Source organism: Panthera leo, chromosome A1, assembly GCF_018350215.1.
Source record: "Panthera leo isolate Ple1 chromosome A1, P.leo_Ple1_pat1.1, whole genome shotgun sequence".
NCBI classification, from domain to species: Eukaryota; Metazoa; Chordata; class Mammalia; order Carnivora; family Felidae; genus Panthera; species Panthera leo.
Genome location: NC_056679.1, coordinates 128,583,101 through 128,603,638, shown reverse-complemented (window position 1 = coordinate 128,603,638; position 20,538 = coordinate 128,583,101). Strand labels below are relative to the sequence as shown.

At 37.0% G+C, this 20,538-nt stretch overlaps 1 protein-coding gene across 5 annotated transcripts in view; it reads left to right on the top strand.

Annotated features, from left to right (window-relative positions):
* The window catches only part of ERCC8 (ERCC excision repair 8, CSA ubiquitin ligase complex subunit), a 62,029-nt gene extending 46,479 nt beyond the window's left edge, over positions 1-15,550 (top strand). For all 5 annotated transcript variants that reach the window (XM_042939730.1, XM_042939720.1, XM_042939740.1 and 2 more), the window contains 2 exons: positions 6,612-6,692; positions 15,349-15,550. In XM_042939730.1, coding sequence (XP_042795664.1) covers positions 6,612-6,692; positions 15,349-15,417 — 150 coding nt within the window. In that variant the 3' untranslated portion in view covers positions 15,418-15,550. The remainder of the gene's footprint in view (positions 1-6,611; positions 6,693-15,348) is intronic.
* Positions 15,551-20,538: the final 4,988 nt, after the last annotated feature.

Below are 20,538 nucleotides of genomic sequence, written 5' to 3'. Positions count from 1 at the left end.
GTATATGTGAATCTGTCTCAGATTTTCTTTTATTTTCTGCCGGGGGCTAGTCAGATTGCTTTTGAGTTGATGCAATTTACATAATTTCTTAAATACCTATGCTTAAAAACCTATGGATGTTTGTTTTAACATCCTGACCTTTTTCTTTCATCTTACCAAGGAATCAGGTTATTTTTTTCAGAGAATATTTGCGCAGATTACCTCCTGTGTTCCTTTAAATGAGTCTCTTATAGAGCAAGAATATTGGTATTTTCCCTATTTTGTAGGTAAAGAAAATGAGGCTCATGAGAATTAAATACTGATATAATGAACATTATGGATTATTAGAGCTAGGAAGGATTTTATCACCTGGTAAAGCTCTTAATCGTTTATTCATTACTTAATTTGTGTCTGACACAGTGCTTATTTTTCAGCCAGCACACATCAGTATGCCAGTAGCCAGTATTAAAATATTCAAATACATATCTTACTGTTTGTTAAAGAGCTGTTGCACCAAGCCCCCTAGGTGGCCTCTAGCTTTACCCCCTCTCCTGAGGCCTCCTAGATTATACCTCAGCCCAGCAACTAACAGGGACCTTCAGGACCCTGCTCTCACTCTATGGCTATTATCTCTTCTGATTTGTCAGTATCCTGATGTAAGAGTTAAATATTTTTACTTTTTTATTTTTAATTTACATCAAAGTTAGTTAGCATATATTGCAATGTTTTCAGGAGTAGATTCCAGTGATTCATCCCCAATGTATAACACCCAGTGCTCATCCCAACAAGTGTCTACCTTAATGTCCCTTACCCATTTAGCCCATTCCCTCCACCTACAGCCCCTCCAGCAACCCTGTTTGTTCTCTGTATTTAAGAGTCTCTTATGTTTTGTCTCCGTCCCTGTTTTTATATTCTTTTTGCTTCCCTTCCCTAATGTTCATCTGTTTTATATCTTAAATTCCTCATATGAGTGAAGCCATATGATATTTGTCTTTCTCTGACTTATTTCACTTTTTATAATACCCTCTAGTTCCATTCTCATTGTTGCAAATGGTGAGATTTCATTCTTTTTGATTTCCAAGTAATACTCCATTATATATATATATATATATATATATATATATATATATATATATACCACATCTTCTTTATCCATTCATTTGCTGATGGAAATTTGGACTGTTTCCATACTTTGGCTTTTGTCATTAGTGCTGCTCTAATTTAGTTTTACTTCTGAGAGAAGACTAAAACACCAGAGAAGTGACAAGACTTGCCCCAAGCTGCAAGTAATTATTCATAGAGCATGGTTATCTATTCAAAGAAATTCTTAGAATACTATACCTCTGTTCTTGTGCAGAGCCACATAGAGATACAGCTAAGATTTTAAACTGGGTATCCTGACTATAAATTATTGCTTTCCGCCAAATCAGAACTTCTTAACAGGTGTGCCTATAATGGACTAGAAATGTGCCAAGATACTGATGCCCACCAGTTCCTGGAATAGCTGAGACAATCTGGGACACCCAGGAACCTGAGGCAAGTTGCCTCCTAGTACCATTTCTCTAGGCGTTGCGCACTCCTATTTGAATCATTACAGCATATCAGAAAGCTTCCAACTCTTATCCCATCATATCTATTATGATTTTTGAAAAGGAAAATAATTATAAGTCTCAAAAATAAAATAGGATAATACTTTGCATCTATTTAGCAGCAGAACCCTTTTCCAAATTAAATATTATACAGAATGTACTATCTGAAGACAAAATTGATATTTATAGTAATTCTATCATAAATATAAAAATCTAACAAGATATATGTAACATCAAAATAGATAATGATAATAATGGATTTTACCCATTGACTAAAATAGGAATCCATGAATCCATTCAGGTATAAGTAAGTAAACTAATAAATTGGAAGTCTAATGAGGAGTGGGATATTGCCATAGTCCCATAGTACCTCCCTGCAAAATATTAATTGCAAAGGTAAAATGTGTACTTTTTATCTTGAAGAAGCCTGACATATATTACCTTAATTAATCAAAATTAGTAACCCAGTTACATGATATTCCTTCTGTGATAGTACTGACAAAGCTGCATCACCTGAATTTAAGCATGAGGAAACAAGAAAATTTGAAGGACATTCCACAAAATAACTGGTGTGTATCTTCAAATTTGTCAATGCCAGGAAAGCCAATGGGAAGAGTGAAGAACTATTCCAGACTGAAGGAAAGTTAGGAGACATCACAACCAAGTCTAGCCTGTGATTTTAATGTGGACCCTTCTGCTATAAAGGACATTTATTCAGACAATTGGTGAAACTTGAAAGGAGTCTAAGAATTAGCTGGCAGTAATACATGGTGAATTTTTATATTTTGCTGGATACATTGTAATTGTATAGGAGAATCTCTTTATTCAAAGGAAATACATACTCAACTATTGAGGATTGACAGGACTGGTTGTCAAGTTAGTCTCACATGTTGAGTTTTTTTTTTTTTAATCTAATTTCCCAAATGAATACCTACACTTATCCCCAAAACTTCAGTATTTCAAATTTTTTCCATTTAATTAAAGTCTTTATTAGTCATTCTAATTTAAGTGCTATCTCTTGTAAGCTCTCTTCTTTGAACATCTACAGAATTTCCTTTGTACCAGTGTGGCAATACTTAACCACATATTGCCTTGTAAACTTATCTGACCAAGTTACCTTAGAGATGTGTGTGTGTGTGTGTGTGTGTGTGTGTGTGTGTGTGTGTCTTGCGTTCTCAGGAAATTAAATTGATCAAGGGCACTGAACATTTGAAAATATCTTTGCATCATCCACAATTAGTGTAACTATATATTCTAGATTTAACAATGCAGTCTATAGAATTTTGTTCCCTTTGGGAAGTTTGATAATGTACAGCTAAATCTAATTTACTTTAATATTTTTATATTTATATTTCCTATAAATAATTTTATTATCTTATTTTCCTTTTATCTAGAAACTTTCCTCTTTTTTTTAGAAAAATATTAATTGTATCATGCTTCAAATAGTTTTTGAGATGAAAAATAATAAAAAAATAAATAATTGCACCAGCAGAGCAGGAAAAAAGTTTACTATTAGAAATGTTTGTATAATTGGGATAGGACTTCTTCCACCACCGTTCCCTTTTTAAAATTTTTTCAGGGTTACTTCAATGAAAAATCAAAGCATACCTGGTGGAAGGTCCATCTAGTTTTCTTCCCTCACGCTATGACTCTTTAGTTTATATCCTCCTTTTGCCTGTTGATACTGAATATTTGCCCATGTTGTTAAATGTTCTTAAAAAGCAAATGTAATGGAGGAAGAACAAATATTGTTAAAATGTCAATACTACCCAAAGCATTCAATGCAATCCCTATCAAAATAACACCCGCATTCTTCACACAGCTAGAACAAACAATCCTAAAATTTGTATGGAACCAGAAAAGACCTTGAAGCCAAAGCAATCTTGAAAAAGAAAACCAAAGCAGGAGGCATCACAATTCCGGACTTCAAGCTATACTACAAAGTTGTAATCATCAAGACAGTATGGTACTGGCACAAGAACAGACACTCAGATCAATAGAACAGAACAGAGAACCCAGAAATGGACCCAGATACCTATGGCCAACTAATCTTTGACAAAGCAGGAAAGAATATCCAGTGGAATAAAGACAGTCTCTTCAGCAAGTGATGCTGGGAGAACTGGACAGTGACATGCAGAAGAATGAACCTGGACCACTTTCTTACACCATTCACAAAAATAAACTCAAAATGGATGAAAGACCTCAATGTAAGACAGGAAGCCATCAAAATCCTCGAGGAGAAAGCAGGCAAAAGCTTCTTTGATCTTGGCCACAGCAACTTCTTACTCAACTTACTCAACTTCTTGCCTCTTGTCTCCGGAGGTAAGGGAAACAAAAGCAAAAATGAACTACTGGGACCTCATCAAAATAAAAAGCTTCTGGGGGCGCCTGGGTGGCTCAGTCGGTTAAGCGTCCGACTTCAGCTCAGGTCAAGATCTCACGGTCCATGAGTTCGAGCCCCGCGTCGGGCTCTGGGCTGATGTCTCAGAGCCTGGAGCCTGCTTCCGATTCTGTGTCTCCCTCTCTCTCTGCCCCTCCCCCGTTCATGCTCTGTCTCTCTCTGTCTCAAAAATAAATAAACGTTAAAAAAAATAAATAAATAAAATAAAAAATAAAAAGCTTCTGCACAGTGAAGGAAACAATCAGCAAAACTAAAAGGCAACCGACAGAATGGGAGAAGATATTTGCAAATGACATATCAGATAAAGGGTTAGTATCCAAAATCTGTAAAGAACTTATCAAATTTAACACCCAAAAAACAAATAATCCAGTGAAGAAATGGGCAAAAGACATGAATAGACACTTCTCCAAAGAAGACATCCAGATGGCCAACCAACACATGAAAAAATGCTCAACATCACTCATCATCAGGGAAATACAAATGGAAACCACAATGAGATACCACCTGACACCTGTCAGAATGGCTAACATTAACAACTCAGGCAACAACAGATGTTGGTGAGGATGCAGAGAAAGAGGATCTCTTTTGCATTGTTGGTGGGAATGCAAGCTGGTGCAGCCACTCTGGAAAACAGTATGGAGGTTCCTCAAAAAACTAAAAATAGAACTACCCTATGACCCAGCAATTGCACTACTAGGTATTTATCCACGGGATACAGGTGTGTTGTTTCGGAGGGACACGTGCACCCAGTGTTTATAGTAGCACTATCAACAATAGCCAAAGTATGGAAAGGGCCCAAATGTCCATCGATGAATGAATGGATAAAGAAGATGTGGTATATATATATATATAGATGTGTGTATGTGTATAAATATATATATATATATTTATACACACATACAATGGAGTATTACTCAGCAATCAAAAAGAATGAAATCTTGCCATTTGCAACTATGTGGATGGAACTGGAGGGTATTATGCTAAGTGAAATTAGTCAGTCAGAGAAAGACAAATATCATATGACTTCACTCATATGAGGACTTTAAGAGACAAAACAGATGAACATAAGGGAAGGGAAACAAAAATAATATAAAAACAGGGAGGGGGACAAAACAGAAGACACTCATAAATATGGAGAACAAACCAAGGGCTACTGGAGGGGTTGTGGAAGGGGGGATGGGCTAAATGGGTAAGGGGCACTAAGGAATCTACTCCTGAAATCATTCTTGCACTATATGCTAACTAATTTGGATGTAAATTAAAAAAAAATAAATAAAAGCAAATGTAATGGTTATATAATATCCCATCTTATGAATGCAACATAAATTTATATATAAACCGTTACCCTACTCTTGGACATTTATTTCCATATTTTGTTATTTAAATATAATACTGCTAATATCCTTGGGTTTCATGCATGTCTTTGGCATGACTTCTTAGAAACACATACAGGGGCACCCAGGTGGCTCAGTCAGTTAAGCGACCGACTTCATCTCAGGTCATGATCTCGCAGTTTGTGAGTTCAAGCCCTGCGTCGGGCTCTGTGCTGACAGCTCGGAGCTGGACCCTGCTTTGGATTCTGTGTCTCCCTCTTCTCCTTGTGCTCTGTCTCTCTCTGTCTCTCAAAAATAAATAAATGCTAAAAAAAATTTAGAAATGCATACAAAAACTTTTGACATGTATTGAGATTCCCTTCTCCTAAAAGATCATGCCAATTTATACCATCTTCATATGAGAGTATCTATTTCACTGCCCCATAGGAATGTTTTTAGTACTAGCAATATGACATTCCTTAAGTTCTTAAATTTTTTTTAATGTTTTTATTTATTTTTGAATGAGAGAAAGCATGAGAAGGGGAGGGGCATAGAGAGAGGGAGACACAGAATCAGAAGCAGGCTCCAGGCTCTGAGCTGTGAGCACAGATCCCAACATGGAGCTCAAACTCATGAACCATGAGGTAATGACCTGAGCCAAGTCGGATGCTTAACCCACTGAGCCACCCAGACGCCCCATTCTTTAAGTTCTTTTGGGGAAGGTAATGAACATTGTTCAGGCGTGTGTAAACAGCATATTCATAAAGACATTGACAGACTGTGCATCAGCCCAAGCTTTCCCTTATAAAAGAAACTTCTCAATAAGCATGGCATATGGTTCTTAAAGCTCTTCTGTTGAACAGTAGCTAGTTAGGCAGCTAAATAGTGAACTAAATAATATTTTTTGTGAACTTCTGGCCTATTAGCTAGAAACTCACACGGTTTCTTTATTGATGTCCTTATTAAAATTCATTTGTTAGCAGAGAAGGACAAACTCTTAATTCCATTTTTTTTTCCTCTTTCTACTCTGACACTTGAAATAAATGAATACTATGATTGATAAAAACCACTAGGTTGTTGAATCTTTTTGTGAAATTTTCACATTAGCAAGCTCTGACATATCCTAACAATATTTTAAAATACAGAACACGGCTTTACTGCATCTTAAGTAAGCAAACAAAGGGCATCAGCTCACTTTCTTTGGGGAGTAGAAATACAATTAATCTAATTGGTCTAACGTAAGAATTAATTATTTAAATGACCTAGTTCATTTCAGATTGGCACCAGCTTTAATTTGACCCACAATCACGTTTCCTTTCTGTGTTATAGGAACTTTATAGTGGTAGCAGAGACTGCAATATACTTGCTTGGGTTCCATCCTTATATGAACCAGTTCCTGATAATGATGAGGTAAGTCATATTTATACAACTTATACAGTGACTTGTAAATCATACAGGAAGTAGTTTTATTAATTTGGTTCATATGAGAGAGACTTTTAAGGTATTTCTTGCTGTTTTCAGACTGAAAATAATTTGCCTGTTATAACACATTTGGAAAATCCAGAAAAATATTGAAAGAATGACATAAATTTCTAAAATTGAATTACTATTAAAACTTTTATTTATTTCATTGGTTTTTTTTCCCTATGCATATGTGTTTTTTTTAAACATAGTTAATATACTTGGACATAGGACTTGGCATTCTACTTCACTCAATAATGAGTCTTTTTTCCATGTCATTAATAACTCTTTGTAAATTTTTTTTAATAATATAGCATGCTTTCATCTATATATCACAATTTACTTAAATATTTACATATTAGGATACATTTCTTTTAATAATTATAAACAAATCAAGGTAAATATCTGTTCATAAATTGTTTATATTTCTGATTGCTTATTTGGTTAAATTCCTAGAAGTAGACTTTATCTCTTGAGTTACCGTATACAACATTTTTAAGCCTCTTTATTCACACTCTCAAATTTTACCAACTTACACTCCTAAGAGCAGTCTGTTAGTAGTATAAATTGGTATAAATATGACCTATGATCATGGGAATAAAATGTAGTAGGTAGGGATGCCTAGATGGCACAGTCGATTAAGCCTCCAACTCTTGATCTTGGCTCAGGTCATGATCTCACAGTTCGTGAGTTGAAGCCCCGCATCATGCTCTGCACCGATGGTGTGGAATCTGCTTGGGATTTTTCTGTGTTCACTTCAACCCCTATGTCACATAAGCCCCTCCCCCGCTTGTGTGCATACACATGTGCATGCTCTCTCTTTCTCTAAATAAATTAATTAACTTTTAAAAAATGCAGTATGTAAACAAAGATGAATAGGACATGCTCCCTGGTCTTAGGTAGTAGCTTCTGTATTTTTTTTACTCTGTATTACGCTGTCCAAAAGTGATATCTTTCCCACCAAAGATTCTTTTACTAAGCACTGTTAATCATCCCTGTTTATCTTAAGTTTTAGGATACAAGAAGTCAGATATCTAAAACCAACATTTACGTATATAATGTTTTAAAGTTGAAAATATAAATAATTCAGTTAGAAACACCTTGACTTAATCTTACCAAGTCATAGTATAAAAACAAAGCATCCTAAATGGAGATGAAAGTTATTGATAGAGCAAGTTTAAAATTCTGAAAATATCTTTCATATATTTAGTTCCTTTATGAAAACATGACTCTCCAAATCACATGGAAATGAGTTTTTATGGGGGTAGTTGATGCCATTTAGCAGCTATTGAAAAAATATATTTCATACCTAAATTTGCAACTGCTTTGGTTTACTGCAGTGGAAAGCCGGTGAATTATTTTCTTTTGGCCCTAATCCAAATGAAAGAGAAGAAAAACGCAAGATGAATCTTCAAGCACCTGGCCAAATGCTGTATGGATATTGTCAGATTTCACCACATGTCTAATTTGGTTTATTATGGCTTTGATTAGTTTTAGTGTACAGCTGCTTTTAAATGACTGGATGCTCTTCTGTAGCAAGCTTATATGGCCAAATACTTTGGTATAGCCATTTATATTGCATTATTTAATTGCTGTGTCCTGCTGTTTGGGAATTACTGTGTACATTAAATCCAAGTTAAAACACTACAGCCTATGTTAGGAAGTATAACAATCATTTACCAAATGAAAACAATAAAAATAAATTAAATCTATGACTTACATATGGAGAAAGGATATTAGAAGAAAACTAAATTGCTTAATTTATGAAGGTAGTCTTTCCTCTGGTGGCTTATTTATTTCTTACTATGTAGTTGTAGTGATAGTTTGAACTCCTCATCTAGAAGGATTTTTGCATATAGGAAATTAAACTGAAGTAGGAAAGCAAATAGAGATGCCCGAAAAACAAGTTAGCCTTATATTTAAGTTTTAGAGCAATAAAACCTTGTCTTTTAAAATCTGTTTATACGCTTTAAGGTAGACATCATTTTCATAAAATGGTATGTGCTAAGATTATTTTCACAAAACTTTAGTTCAAAAGATTCCTGTGAATGTAGGTAGCACATGACTGTGATCATGATGCAGATCCCAGAAGAGAAGTCCATCTTCACCAAACCCTACTCCTCACATGTGTATTTACTATTTAACTTATATTTTTAAGTGTTTGTATCTCAGCTATCAAATAAATGATGCTGCAGTTTCCAAGAAATGTGCAGTAATATGCTTCAAAACAGAACACAGACACACATATGTACACACACACTCACTTAGTCTTCAGTTTTAGGTAAACTAATAATAATACTGGTAACTGGGTTTGAATCCCTGTTCTGCCATCCATTATGGATCAGGGACAGGTTTATGGTATCACCAAACACCAGAATCATGAAGCAAATTGTTCTTCAGTTTCCTTTCAAATCCACCCTTGAGATTAGATTTATTTCCCTATCAACCAACATATAATCCCTTAGAGGTATTTCTTCTGATATCCAAAATAGAGGAGGAATTTAGCTACCATAAGAAATTGGAGGGCATTGGGTAATAGAGACAGGTTTTATGATCTTAAGCATAGATTAATGTATTATTTAAGTGGCAGGTGGTTTTTTTATATTCTGAGTACTCTGCCTTCCTTTTGCCCTCTTTTCCTGAAACTTGGTCATGGTCAAGGCAAGCCTATATAACTCCTAACCATTTTTCCCTGCCTAAGATCTATAAGGTGGCTACATTATAGTTTAAATCTGACCTCTCCTCAAGAATCATACTTTATTTTTTTAAGTTTGTTTGTTTGTTTGCTTATTTATTTATTTTTTTAATGTAATTTATTGTCAAGTTAGCTAACATACAGCGCATACAGTGTGTTCTTGGTTTTGGGAGTAGATTCCCGTAATTCATCACTTCCATACAACATCCAGTGCTCATCCCAACAGATGCCCTCCTCAGTGCCCATTACGCATTTTCCCCTCTCCTTACCCCCCACTCCATCAACCCTCAGTTTGTTCTCTGTATTTAAGAGTCTCTTATGGTTTACCTTCCTTCCTCTCTGTAACTATTTTTTCCCCTTCCCCGAAGGTCTTCTGTTAAGTTTCTCAAGTTCCACATATGAGTGAAAACATATGATCTATTTCTTTCTTTGACTGACTTATTTCACTTAGCATAATACCCTCTAGTTCCATCCACATTGTTGCAAATGGCAGGATTTCATTCTTTCTCATTGCCAAGTAGTATTCATTCCATTGTATATATAAACCACGTCTTCTTTATGCATTCATCGGTTGATGCACATTTGGGCTCTTTCCATAATTTGGCTATTGTTGAAAGTGCTGCTATAAACACTGGGGTACATCTGCCCCTGTGAATCAGCACTCCTGTGTCCTTTGGATAAATTCCTGGTAGTACTATTGCTAGGTCATAGGGTAGATCTATTTTTAATTTTTTGAGGATCCTTCATATTCTTTTCCAGTGCAGCTGCACCAGTTTGCATTCACACCAAAAGTGCAAGAGGGTTAGCCTTTCTCCACATCCTAGCCAACATCTGTTGTTTCCTGAGTTGTTAATTTTCGCCCCCTGACCGGTATGAGGTGGTATCTCAATGTGGTTTTGATTTGAATTTCCCTGATGATGAGTGATGTTGAGTATCTTTTCATATGTCTGTTTGCCATCTGGATGTCTTCTTTGGAAAAGTGTCTATTCATGTCTCCTGCCCATTTCTTCACTGGATTATTTGTTTTTTCGGGTGTTGAGTTTGGTAAATTCTTTATAGATTTTGGATACTAGCCCTTTATCTGATATGTCACTTGCAAATATTTTCTCCCATTCCATCCGTTGCCTTTTAGTTTTGTTAATTGTTTCCTTTGCAGTGCAGAAGTTTTTCGTCTTGATGAGGTCCCAATAGTTCATTTTTGCTTTTATTTCCCTTGCTTTTGAAGACGTGTCGAGCAAGAAATTGCTGCAGCTGAGGTCAAAGAGGTTGTTGCCTGTTTTCTTCTCTAGGGTTTTGGTGGTTTCGTCTCACATTTAGGTCTTTCATCCATTTTGAGTTTATTTTTGTGCATGGTGTAAGAAAGTGGTCCAATTTCTCTTCTGCATGTTGCTGTCCAGTTCTCCCAGCACCATTTGTTAAAGAGACTGTCTTTTTTCCATTGGATATTCTTTCCTGCTTTGTCAAAGATTAGTTGGCCGTACATTTGTGGGTCCAATTCTGGGTTCTCTATTCTATTCCATTGGTCTATGTGTTTTTGTGCCAATACCATACTGTCTTGATGATTACAGCTTTGTACTAGAGGGTAAAGTCTGGGATTGTGATGCCTCCCATTTTGGTTTTCTTTTTCAACATTACTTTGGCTATTCAGGGTCTTCTCTGGTTCCATACAAATTTTAGAATTGTTTGTTCTAGCTTTGAGAAGAATGCCGGTGCAATTTTGATTGGGATTGCATTGAATGTGTAGATTGCTTTGGGTAGTATTGACATTTTAACAATATTTGTTCTTCCAATCCATGATCTTGGAATGTTTTTCCATATCTTTGTGTATTCAGTTTCTTTCATAGGTTTTCCATAGTTTTCAGCATACATATCTTTTACATCTTTGGTTAGGTTTATTCCTAGGTATTTTATGGTTCTTGGTACAATTGTAAATGGGATCAATTTCTTGATTTCTCTGTTATTTCATTATTGGTATATAGAAATGCAACTGATTTCTGTACATTGATTTTGTATTTTGGGGTGCCTGCGTAGCTCAGTTGGTTAAGCATCCAAGTTCAGCTTAGGTCATGATCTCACAGTGAGTTCAAGCCCCGGGTGGGGTTCTGTGGTATAAACTCAGAACCTGGAGCCTGCTTTGGATTTTGTGTCTCTCCTTCTCTATCTGCCCTTCCCCTGCTCACACTCTATCTCTCTCTATCGAAAAGAAATAAACATTTAAAAAAATTTTTTTAAAGAATCTTACTTTATTTTGATAGTCACACAGTACATAGATGTTTTATTTACCACTTTGTAGATATATACAGTTGACCCTAAACAATCAGGGGGATTCAGATACTAACACACACCCCCATGCAATTAAAAATCCTTATGTAACTTTTGAGTCCTTCATAGCTTATCTACTAATAGACAACTGTTGATCAGAAGCCTTACCCATAACATAAAACGGTCAGTTAGCATGTATTTTGTATATGTATAATAAACTGTATTTTTAGAATAAAGTAAGCTAGAGAAAATAAAATGCTTTTAAGAAAATCATAAGGAAGAGAAAATACATTTACAATATTGTACTGTATGAGGCACCTGGGTGGCTTAGTCGGTTGAGCATCTGACTCTTAATTTAGCTCAGGTCATGATCTCACGGTTCATGAGTTTGAATCCCACATTGGGCTCCACACTGACAGTGCAGAGCCTGCTTGGAACTCTCTCTCTCTCTCGCTCGCTCTCCTTCTCTGCCCCTCCCATGCACTGTCTCAAAATAAACTAAAAAAACAGAACAATACTGTACTGTATTTATCAAAAAAAAATCTGCATATAAGTGGACTTACATAGTTCAAAGTCCTGTTTTTCAGGGGTGACTATAAAGTCACTTGCTGACATAGACAGCCCTGTACTCTGTCTGTAGAGGATTTCCAGTAATGACCAATAAGAAATTTATTATATATCAAGGTGTATATGGGGTAGATGTAAGGTTTGGTTTTCTTCTCCTTTCCCATTATTTGGACCTGGACTAGATCCACTCTAAATCATGGTTTTCTATCTCCATAACATTTACAATGATCTGTCAGTAGAGCAGGCAACCTGGTGAGGTTGAGGGGGATATGTTCAAGCATGGAAAGGATGTCCACTAGCAGATGTTATAGAGAAAGCTTAAATAATAGATGGTAGCTATACTGCATCTGTGAGTCACAAACAATAATATGGGTACCATATCTATATACAACATTTCTACTATAGCTTTTAATTACAAGTGTGTCTTATTGGTGATGTTTCTAGCAATAAAATGTAACTGTAATGATAGTACTGTAATGCATTTATATTATCCTTTACTACTATAAACAGTAAAATTTATAGTATTTGTGTATTAGTACAGTATTTATCAAAATTGATCAGTATTTCATTTCAATTTTCACATAATTATTTTCGCTTCTTTGTTCACTGTAATAACAATAACTTACAATAAAATGTAATTTTGCATCTCTCTTGAGTCTTCAAATGAAATTTAAATATCTAATAAGTTATATCTTGGGCTTCCATAGTAGAGTTAGGAGGCATGACCTTTGTGTGGCTTATCCACTAAGGGACATTTTGGGGACATATCTAAGGCAGAGTTAAAGACTTCTAAAGATAGAGTAGGGGAGAAGAAATCACCTAACCCCCAAGGACAATACATCTTTATTTTTTAAATTTTAGTTCCAGTATAGTTAACATACAGTGTTATGTTAGTTTCAGGTGTACAACATAGTGATTCAACAATTCTATACATTGCTCATTGCTCATCATGATAAGTGTACTTTTAATCCCCTTCACCTACTTCACCCATCCCTGCATCTACCTCTCCTCTGTTAACCATCAGTTTGTTCTCTATAGTTAAGAGATATACATCTTTAAATTAACACTCACTAAACAACCTAACTTAATAGTTAAATTATAAACCTAGGAAGATAGGAAATTCAGTGAACATTTGTATGAAAAAATAAATGAACAGACTTCAGTGTGGTACAATCATTGACTGCATATCAGTGGACTGTTGATAGATAGCTGAGGTTTGGCAATAGTTTTTTTATCTGGACATTTGAGATATAATGGAATTTTGTTTATACAACTAAGTGATGATAGCCAACATAAGGTTTAATAATGGTGACAATAGCAAACATTAGGTTTAGTAATAGATTCTGATCTATAGCTTTAACAGCCATAAAGAATACTTAAATTAATATGTCATTTTCTAACTATCCTGACTGATACTTGGGGAGTTTACTGGAAATGCTCACTTTTCTACTGTTATCATTGTTTAAATTATAAGATTCTAAGTCATCATATCAAAAAGGTGATGAGCATGCTTAGACACAGTTAGGGGTTGCTCTTAACATAAAACATTGCTGTATGTTGTACAAGGCACTATCTCAAATTATTTAAGAGTAGCCTTGGTGCTAATACATTATTGGGTTTGGGGTCTGAACACACTTGTAGCAAATGTAAAAGCTGCAGAATAAGACACAAATTTGGTTCATAATACCCAGATACTCAAAAAAATGAGACCTTCTTAAAGCCCTTGAGTCATTTGCCCCAGAATAGGAAGTTTGCTATTCAAAAACTTTCTTCACGGGGCACCTGTGTTGCTCAGTCAAGCGTCCAAGTTTGGCTCAGGTCATGATCTCACGGTTCGTGAGTTCGAGCCCTGCATCAGTCTCTGCGCTGATACCTTGGAGCCTGGAGCCTGCTTCAGATTCTGTGTCTCCCTCTCTCTCCACCCCTCCCCTGCTCACTCTCTCTCAAAAATAAACAAACATTAAAAAAAATAAAAACAAAAACAAAAACTTTCCTCAGAAAGTGAATTGATTTGAAATGTCACAGATAATTAATATTCCTCTAATTGCTGATTACTTTTATTAGGTACAACTCTAAACTTATAAGAATACTGTGATGTTTTGTTGTTTTATTTTTTATATATATATTTATTTTGAATGAGAGAGAAAGAGCAAGCACAAGTGGGGGAGGTACAGAGAGAGAGGGAGAGAGAGAGAGAATCCCAAGCATGCTCCGCACTGTCAGCAGAGCCCTACTCATGGCTCCATCTCACAAACCATGAGCTCATGATCTGAGCCAAAATCAAGAGTCAGATGCTTAACCAACTGAGCCACCTAGGCACCCCTGTTTTGTTGTTTTAAATAAACACCATCCAAATGCATGTTATCTTGAAAACTCCCTGGAAAACCTATATGCTAATGACAAATATGTTACCATTTTTGACACATTTTTCATATACTTCTGAACTACTTTACCAGCTATCTAAATAAACAAACAAACAAACAAACCTCACTACTTAATAACTTTGGTCTTCGGACCAAAGATGGTGTTACTTAGTTTGATGAACATCTTATTCCCCTTATATGGATATTTGCTTATTTATAAAGTCAAGTCCACTTAAATAATAAAAAGTTGCCAACATTAATATCTTGGGCTATCAGGTCAGACTGTAGACCCGAGTCCATTCTTAGCATCCATTAACATGGATGTTAATGTGCTGTCTTCTTCACATAATTCCAAAGACGTGCAGAAACATAGCAGCATCATGGTATATACATAAATGCATTTATGTATATGTTTGTAAGGTGACTACTTTGAAGGAAACACAGATAATTTGGATAAATTCTGGCCTATTTAAAATGAAGCTACATTGCCTTACATTGTATGTGGGGTGTTTCTTGTAGCAAATGTAAAAGCTGCAGAAGAAGACAAAAATTTGGTTCATAATGCCCACATACATTGTATTTTATTTTAAATGAACAATTTATTTTATTTACTTTCAAAATACTGTAATTGCTTTTCATTTGATATATTTCATAACTATTGTGAGCTTAAAATTATGAGGTAAGACAATCAAATTTTCCTTTTCCTTCCCTTTTTTAGCCTACAACCAAATCACAGTTAAATCCAGCATTTGAAGATGCATGGAGCAGCAGTGATGAGGAAGGATGACCATCAATCCTGAGTACTTCTGTGTCTCTGTTGATGAAACTTTTAAAATGCGACTGTTTTGTGTGGGTATTGTTTTCTTCTCAACTGTCCAGTGACAGCTAAATTATCATTAAAATTGGAATTTCTTTTTTAATTTAAAAAGAAGTCTTCCTCTAAGCCACAAATAACTGTATTGCTTCTTTCTAGTTCCATAAATATACATGCTCATTGTAAATAATTCAAATGACTTTTGAACAGTCACCTGGAACCATATCACCCTAAGGTAACTACTACTCACATTTTGGTGGCCATTCTTCCATGCATCTTTTTATAACATAATTTTACATAATGGGATGTTTGGCATGTTGTTGCTGTCATGGAAGTTCCTCTCCTCCCACATGAGTGTCTCTCTCCCGATCCCTGACGGCAGTCCACATTATTAACCAAGTATGTGTGTGTGTTCTTTTACATTTTACAATCCTATATGGACCTATATAGACATAGATGGGGAAGTATTTTTATTTTGCAAAAATGGAACGTATACAGTTCTGTCTTGATTTTGTTTCCAGTTACAGCTCATAGGAGTCCTTGTTATTTGGTATAAATAAGCATTTGTCTATATTTTTGTTATTTTCTGTATTCCTTATACTCTGGCCTTTGGGGCCTTGATCCTGGTGACACTGCCCTCTCCCAAGACTAGCTAATTCCTAGGGATAACACAGGACTCCCTTGGGAGCCTGCCTTTCATATACAAACCAACCAATCCAGAGTCCATATCCCCAACCCTCATACACCAAGGCAATATTCTCCCTGCCCTAATTCACCCTAGGGCCACCCTTGTATGCCACAGTCTACTGAAATTATTCAAACTATCCAACACTAAACTTGGTGTACCTACCCTGCCTCGCTCAATCCTTCCCACAAAAATTCCAGTAAAGGCTTTGACCCATTCTTTGCCCTTTCCTTTGAGAGGAGGCCTCCTAACCAACCCTGGCCCTTCTCCTGTGGCCCTGCATAGCATGGTGTGCCAGGTCTCCTGGTTTTAGGGATTTGTGAGTATAAACTTCTTCCATCATGACCGTCTTCTCTGTGTCTGTATATCTTACCACACCTGCTGAGAACAAATCCCACATAAAAATCTTAACACAGTTGGCACAACAAGCTGGGTGATTTGACACCAAATGGAAATGGCATGTCCTTAAACTGCTCTTGGCTTAAAACTATATCTAATAGTCAGTAGCCCCTGCCTGAAAGGGCACCCCTGATTTTGGTGCACTTGCAGCTTGGTGGCTTCTGCATTGCGTTGTTTTTTTGTTGTTGGGTATTGCCCTGATATCCCAATCTAAAGGGAACACTTGATGTATTTCCCCATGTTGGTGGACCACCCGGAGTCCAGGACAGAAAATTCCCTCCGAAGGGGATTAGGGGTGACCACCCTCCCAGTGCCATGGGAGTTGAATCCATTGACTGGGTAGCACTGACCAGCAGTGAGGCCATCTGAGTCATGGAGATGGAAGTACCTAGTGTCTAGGGCATAATCGTCTGCATCCACTTGCTGCTGTCTTAAGTGAGTTGTTCCTGTAACCACTGGGTTGTAAGAGGTCCCATCTCTGGAATTCTATAAATATACACTGTTTAATGAAAAGGGGGAGGAAAGGAAAGCTCTTAAGAGATGCTGCTTATCAGCATGCAAAGCATCTCATGCTCAAAACAAAAAAAATGTTACAGGTAAAGTTGATGCCACCATTGTTCTCCAAGTTGTGGACTGTAGCTCCTCTAAGGTTGATTGGGACGTCCTGGACAAGGGCGCAGCGGCTCACAACAGACACCACTCAAGACCACCGGGAGCTTATTGGACAACATTTAGAAGATTTAAAAAAAGAAAGAAAGAGAAAAAATTGAGCTGCCTAGAAATACAAGTCCTTCTAAAGGATTCTGTTTTTTAAAAGGTGGGAGTGTGAGGCAAGGACTGATTATTCTGTGCACAGGGCCATCCCAGGGAAAAGTTGCCTAGAGATACCTGGGCCCTGCTTTTCCTCTTATCAGCCAGAAAAAGAAAGTGAAAACTGAATCTTCAGAGGGCAAAAGCCTGAAAAATGGAGAAAACAAAGGAAAAATGACTGCCACTATAGGTAGTCACAAGCCCAGGGGAAAAAAACAGGGACTTTCAGTCTTAGATACTAAGCAAATACCAGTCTAGCAAACACAGTGCTGGTCCTAAATTACTTACTGATATAAAAACAAAAGCAAGGGGCGCCTGGATGGCTCAGTTGGTTAAGCATCCAACTCTTGATTTCGTCTCACATCATGATCTCATGATTCATGGGTTCGAGCCCCACATCTAGCTCTATGCTGACAATGCAGAGCCTGCTTGGGATTCTCTCTCTCACTGTCTCTCTCTCTGCCCCTACCCCACTCACTTGGGCATGCTCTCTCTCTCAAAATAAATAAACTAAAAAAAATTTTTTTTAACAAAAACAAAAAAAGCAGGCCCTTAAATACAAGCAGAGAAAGAAAAAGGTAATTAAATAATATATACATATATCATAATAAAACAAAGTTTTATAATCCAATTGGAAATCCAAAATTTATATACTAAGATTAATATACTGAAGAATTTATATAACAAAAATATAAAGAGGTCACCTTATGATGGATTACTATAAGCATTAGTGTTGTGGTCCCATCTATTGGTCTCCCCATACCCAATACTAAATATTAGGATTACTGATTCTATTCAAATACTGGTAAATATTTTGCTCTTACAGAGTTGGTCAGTGGGTTCTGTTTAGTGCCTATTTCAGCAGCCTCTCAGCTGTAGTTTGCTGCCACCTTACAGGGACACAAGGAGTCTTTTCCAGGCTACCCATAAGGTACCTCTACAGCTTTTCCGTTGCATACAATCTGTAGACCAGATCTCAACTGCATCCGCCTTTTTCCAGGAGCACAGATACGACCTTACATTGATGGCATCCTCTTCCAAGGAGACTCATTTGATACATTCATTTAGGATATACATTCCAACATTTAGTACTTTTGGGGTTCTAATAGCAACATATTCTTTACTTACAGATTTTACTTCCAAATTAAAATCAACAGGGACTCCCATTAGTGCTCTCAAGGACTCCACTAAAGGCAACCTCTCGTCATGCCTCCAGGAGTCTCTGGACCTTTAGGATATCCATAAGCTGCCCGAGGGCTTCTGATGCAAGAAACTGCCCCTCTTAGCCTTGTACTATACTTCATTAAAACAACAAATAAATATATGCAGGGCTGTCTGGGAAATAGAGGCTTTCGCAGACCCTGAACCTGTCACCTTTCATACCCAGCAACCTGTTACTCTTTAGGTCATGGAAACGCCACACTGGAAACTCGGTATAGCTACCAAGGCCTCCTTAAGATAAGATGGAGCCAAACCTGGGCTGTCTGGTATGATGCACCTGCAGGAGGAGGTGGCTTCCCCTATCCTCAGTCCTTTGCCAGATGCCATGGTGTTAGAGGGTGCTACTCCTCCCCTAGACCATTTGACCACCTGGGAAGACAGTTGGGATTAACTGAATGAACAGCAATGGGCACTGCTACCTGTCACACATGATGGAGTCAGCGGATATTGCTGCTTTTCATCTCTTGGCCAAGATGTCTGTAATAAAGGACAGGACCCAAGAAACAACACAGTTGGCCAAACTTCATGCAGTCATCTTAGTGCTGGATGTCCTAGCCAATCAGTAGTTTCATCTTCACATTAGTTATAAACTGTTGGGCCATTGCCTAAAAATTGTCCCTTTCAGGGAGAAACAAGCAAACTCTAGGACTCTCTTGCTTCACAGATAGCCAAAATCTAAATCAATTACATATCTCCAGCTATATTAAGGTCACAATACAATGCCTTGCCCAGACACTCCATATTACCTTAGGAGTTATAGACACTACTTATAATAAGCAAGCTGTGCATTTTACTCCCCAAAATATGCAATGCTAGTCTTTTGGAAAAGGTATTCAATAGAACTTTCATGTCCCTTCTTGGTCCCAGATAGCTGGTTTGATTGGGAGATATAATGGCCTTCTCAAATAACTCCTTTTCAAATTCCATTCAGGTAAATGGACCCCTGAAGGGTCTCTTTCTTGCTCCAGACTTTATTCTCCTCTTCATTCAAGACCCTTTGGCCAAATTACACCTCACACCAGCTTAGAAAACTTTTCCATTGCCCTTTCCTATATTTAAAGGGAGATGTGTCTTGCCTCCATGTATATAAACATTTCATTATTTATGAGGCCATTTTTATAATGTCTTTGCCTATCTTTATAAATTTTTTATCATTCTCCTATCCCAGAAAGGCCAAAGGCCATTTCAAGGGCGCGTACTCTTCTGGGACCCATTAACCAGATTGCATGGACCAGAGAGCTGTTCATCTAATATGTGACTCATTTGAGCCTAAACTTCTACCAGAAAACAAAAACTGTGTCAACTGTTGACTGTTTACTGTTCACTGTTGGTCTTAGATCACTGTTCTGCATGATTTCATTAATTTCATTAATTAACCACAATCTGGAGGTCCAAACTCTCTAAATAAGCCATTGTTTCAACCAAACATGGCAAATGTTCAGACCCACAGTACATCAAGTGAGTACCCCCTTGGAAAGGATACCCCATTCTACATCCTAGATAGTATTGCCCCAGTCCAAGACCTCACTCTTGGGAGATGACTTCATATCGGGCACTAAAACCTTGGCCCCAGCAGTGCCAATGGGCTGCCTCTCTTAAGGCAAAAATTGGACACAGGATATTTTGCTTTTCTTCCTTTAATAGTAGGGATCCCATGATGTTTATGAGCTTACTGTCTGCCTAGCCCATGATCCAGCCATGTTCTTTGTTCCCTGCTACTCCCACCCTCCCATGCCCATAGAGAGATCTTGTCAATGTTACTACTGTCTGTGCCATTCTAAATATTAATGGAGATCATTGCTTTCCCCAGAAGCACCTGCCTCATATCAGTAAAATCCTTCAACCCTCTGGGGAGAGGATCACATACTTACCAAGACTTTTTCCTTCTCTCACTTTGCATCTCCCACCATGACCAACACAGCCATTCTTTTCCCCTTGGTTACACACGATATCACAAATCTTTACATACACTTTACTAA